At 37.0% G+C, this 4,802-nt stretch overlaps 1 protein-coding gene across 1 annotated transcript; it reads right to left on the reverse strand.

Annotated features, from left to right (window-relative positions):
* Positions 1–1,984: 1,984 nt before the first annotated feature.
* On the reverse strand, positions 1,985–2,566 carry LOC122645183. The gene has a single exon (XM_043838515.1). It carries the CDS (start codon positions 2,564–2,566, stop codon positions 1,985–1,987), a length of 582 nt encoding a protein of 193 aa, XP_043694450.1.
* Positions 2,567–4,802: the final 2,236 nt, after the last annotated feature.

Genomic DNA, 4,802 nt, shown 5'->3' on the forward strand with positions numbered 1-4,802 from the left:
CGATAAATTTTATTTCGTAAATGTAATTACATGTTGAAAAGTTTTCCAATATTTGTTTCCAAAATAAAACAAGTATTGGAAACTTATATACATGTAAAATTTTATAAGTTAAATTTTTTGAAGTGAAAATTTTCAAGTAAAAATTTTCAGATAAAATTTTACATCGAAACAAACAGATTAGAATAGGGAAAAAGAGAATAGAAATGCAATAACTATTTAGCTTTAACCAAGCTAAATACAATTATAAGTCATGTGGTAGCTCATCTAGCACTCAAATTCGGTGCAGAGATAGGTTATGTTGTTCCCTATCTACATCTAAAATTCCAACTGAATCTGAAATTTTATGCATGGAAAGAGAAAGGATTAAAAATTTAGAAACAAAGAATAAGTTAACTCTAATATCTTGCGAGAAAATGTGGCAACCTAAGTCATTGGGAAAGTTGAAAAGAAAAAGTGGAACACACAACAAAAGTCAAAATATCTTCTCTCTCTCTTTCCTTCTGTCTTTCTGACAATTAGGGTTTTTGAATCCCTAAGAGAGAACGAGTCATTGTGCCTAGTCTCGACAAACACAAGTGTTGCATGCAAGTTTTTTAGATTGCTCGGGTGTGGAAGAGTTAAGATCTCGTGCAGGAACTATGATTGTGATTCACAAGTAACCTGTTTCAATTCTTCCCTTGGAAATTTTTGTACAATAAAGTCCGCATCTGGGAGGAATTCAATCCGATGCTCGAATGATTCAGGAGTTTCCCCAACACTCGTCAGGTTTAATTACGAACAAGTTTTACTTCACCAACGCTGATGGATGTATTCCTTCATCCAAATCCATCATTGTCACGCAATGGATGTCAAAAAGTAGGGGGAGGTATTTGGAACTTCAACTATGTAGGGGGAAGTAATAATGATCCTAAAATTTTGGGTGAGCTCTTCACTGTATATGTGAGGAAACTTTCTCTTCTTTTATAATTGCAATTACAAACATGCAAAGTAGATCCAACATTGTGGAGCTTGTCTATATCCTCCGTAGGTAGACCGAAGTAAGTCGAAAATAAATTAAGGCAACTTCGTTGTGCTACATATAGGGTTTAAATGAAATAGAATTTTGTGGAAAAAAATAATGAAAATAAAAATTGTGAAAAGATAGACATCAAGGTCGATTCTCACATGTCAAGTTTCAATTCAATTAATGGCATTGGTCAAGTGGTAAAATAAAGTATCGTAAAAGGGGTTTGTGCCAATACTTAGATTACTAAAAAGGAGCATGAGAATACACAAGAGGATACATGCTTGAATCATGTAGTTTGACATGAAACTAAACCATTTTCTAGATATCTAACAATCAAAATTGCCATATCACCTCTCATATGACACTAAAATAGTCACAATTGCCACATCACCTCCCACATGATACAACCCATGTTTTCCTATCCAAAGATACCCTTTGGTAGGCGTCTAGAAAACTCTCTTAGAGAAAAAAAAAAAGGTAAAAAAGATTGCACAACCCAGATAGAAAAGAGGCTGGATCAGGCCCTCGTACGTATGTTGGATATTGTTGCCAGATGGAATCCAAAAAAGTGAGTGGATTCCATTTGTGTAGCAACCAGCATATGAGAATAGTTCACGTACGAGAACCTGAACCATTCTATATGAAAAACGCTTCTCACACAACTCACCTTCATTCATGGTTTAAGGGATCGATATCAAATCGATCGAACAGGCCGATTCCTATCGATATCAGTGGAGACCGATACCGATCCTATATCTGTGGGTCGTACGAACAAGGGTAAAAATCAGGAAAAAAAAACTACATTTTCAATGAAAGCAAAGCCTATATGACCAATCCTGACCGATAAAGCCGATCGGGAATGGTATCAATTCAATATCGACAAAAAACGATACCGATACCAATTACTAAAACCATATCCTCATTATGTCACATATCGGTAAGATCAAATCGTACTATCATAGAGAGAGATAGAGAGAACTAAAATTTGATTCCGTAATTGCATTCCTGTCGGCGGATCTTGAGGTCGGTGACACCAATTACAATCCAGCAATTCGAAACACTAACTACGTGTTTGTGAAAAATCCCAAAGAACTTCACCCGTCCAGGGACAGTAGCCTTTGCCTCAACCTCAATTTCTCCTGCCATCACATCCTTAATAAGTTCACCAATCTGAGACTTGAATTGATCGGCCTCAAGGGTTACCTTGGAATCAAGAGTTTCATATCCGTTTGCAGGGGCGGTGCCAGGAGGGATCTCAGCCACTCCAACCTGAGTGCCGTGGTAGTAGACGAGGGCGGCGCCGCCAATACCGTGCTTGAAGCTGGCTTGGTTTGGGTTGTGGACGAGGATCTGGAGGTTTAGAGTGATATTGAGTTCGACTTTGAATTGGGGAAGTTGAAATCGTGGTGAGATGCCGTCGACGGTGGAGGAGAGGATTTCAATTGTTGGGTCTTTAGGCTTGAAGACTGTGAATGCAAGGATGAGGATGGTGATGAAGAGGATGATGAGTATGAGGAGGAAGATTAGCACCGATCTTGGAGCGCAATTGCAGTTTTCCATCGTCGTCATCTGTGGTGGTGTCTTAATGTTTAGAACGTTCAGAGAGAGAGAGAGAGAGAGAGAGAGAAAAGTGGACTGTGCAAAATAGAAGTTATTAAGAGGGCAGAGAGGAGAAGATATGGTGGCAAGGGCAGGGTTTTAAAAACGGTCCTGCTGATTCCGATTCATATTGGATTGGAACCGGTCAGAATCGGACTGAAGAATTTTAGAATCAATTCGAAAGGCAGAAATTGGAATCTACCCGGCCGATTCCGATACAAATCCAATTCTGATTTCGAAACTAATCGTATTCCAATTTTTATTTGGATACGAATCGATACACGGGATAAGACAGGAATCGGTATCAGTAGACCATACTGATAAGAATCGGGTGATCCAACCAATCTGATAGCGATTCCTCAAACCAATGACTAGGGAGTAGAGACTTGAAGCATCACACCAAAATCAAGACCTTAAGAAAACGAAACCTTATTGATATTGAGACCGACTCTGCCTTTTAGATGAGGAAGCAGAAAACGAGCAACAAGTATGATCGACCGTAGTCACTTGTACAAAAACTAAGAGTCTCAATTGGTCTGGAATCGGGTATTCGATTTGGTTCCAGTGACTATTAGGTGCTGATTGGTAACCATTTAACAAAGTGGTTTCCATAATTTTTTGTGTCTGAATGAAGCTATTAGAGAACGGATCCAAATCCTCTGCGACTCAGTTGCCCATCCTGCCTGTGCTGCAAAGACGTAGGGCCAATTACAAGCTCCAAAGAGAGAAAGATCAGAGATCAACTACTCAGAAAATCGATCCAAAGGAAATGAGTTGACCAATCAAAGCCTAACCTAAGTAATCTAACATTCTTTCAACCACCTATATAAAATTGTATTAGGCATTTCTGAAATCTCTTTCAATTCTATGCAAATTTTTGCAAATTTTTATTCCAAAAACAAAAATAGCATAGCTTTTGACTAAGATGGAAAGGTTTCATACTCCGAAAAGTCCATAATGCCTAAATGGAGAATTAATTAATTGCAAAGCTTTATCAAACAAATGCAAATTTTCTAGCAAACATAAAATGAATAGAAAATGTGGAGAGGGATGAGTGCTGTCATCACTGTTAAATCATTAGGATCCATTAAAACAATGAAAATTGGCAACATTCGAATGTAACCTCCGAATTGGCAATCGAAGCATGGAACGAGCTAAAAAGTAAACTTTAAAATTTAAAATTTTTTTCAATTGCTCATCTAAACTTTAACTCACAAGTGATCCTCCCAAGTGAAGCTCTTGAATACCAAGTAAAGACCCAAGCATGTTGCTAAAATTGCAAGTTTTCCGTTGGTCAGGATTAGAAGGAGTTGTTGCAGTAAAACTAGCAAAAGCTAAAAGTTTTAAATCTTTGAGGGATGATATAACAATGAATTTTCCCAATTAAGATACATAACAACTGCAGTTTTGGATTGCTAAGTTCAATATGAGTAGGACCATCAATACCAATCAGTATCAAACATTCTAGTTCAGGGCAAGAAGAAATCAAAGATTTCAATGTTGAATTAGAGAGTATAACTTCTTTCAAAAACACTCTTTTGAGACGGCTAAAGCCTTTAGATAGTCGAAGGATGTACGATAATGCAAGAAACAAGTGTGAGATGATGAGTCAATTGTTTGAAGGAGAATAATAAAGATGGAAGAAAAACACTATGACGAAAGGATCCGGATTTAGAAATCTCAAGTTGAAATTTTGTCAAAGAATTTTTTAATGAGAGGGAAAAAAAATCCAATTGTTTATCTCTGAACAGGTTTGCAAATGCGAACTAGAGATCTTAGATGTCAGAATTGGGCCTTTATGAATTAGTAGAACATAATTGATAATTCTCACAAGTTTATAATGACCACCAACTGAACCATCTGAACCTGAACCTGAACCTGGTTTAGTACATTCATCATTGAATATGAGATGTGGAACTGGAATCCATTTGTATCTCCACATAATTGATAGAACACTAGTCCTTACCACATCTCTAATTGACAAACTTGAAAAGATGTGTTCTTGTATTATACTCTCTGGAAGATTACTCAACATGTCTTAAGAATTCGAAGCCATTTCGACCCTGTGCGCAATGGGTCAATAAATAAATACTCTGTAATTGAAACAAAACAACTATTGCAAGTTATGATAGAAATTCAAAATTATTAGCAAAGAGGGAAAATAATAAACCCATGAGCTTTACTGAATCACTAAAAT

The sequence above is a fragment of the Telopea speciosissima genome, chromosome 11 (assembly GCF_018873765.1).
Source record: "Telopea speciosissima isolate NSW1024214 ecotype Mountain lineage chromosome 11, Tspe_v1, whole genome shotgun sequence".
Classification (NCBI taxonomy): Eukaryota; Viridiplantae; Streptophyta; class Magnoliopsida; order Proteales; family Proteaceae; genus Telopea; species Telopea speciosissima.

Coding starts and splice junctions, on each gene's coding strand:
- LOC122645183 (XM_043838515.1), bottom strand. CDS start 2,566: ATGGAAAACTGCAATTGCGCTCCAAGATCGGTGCTAATCTTCCTCCTC.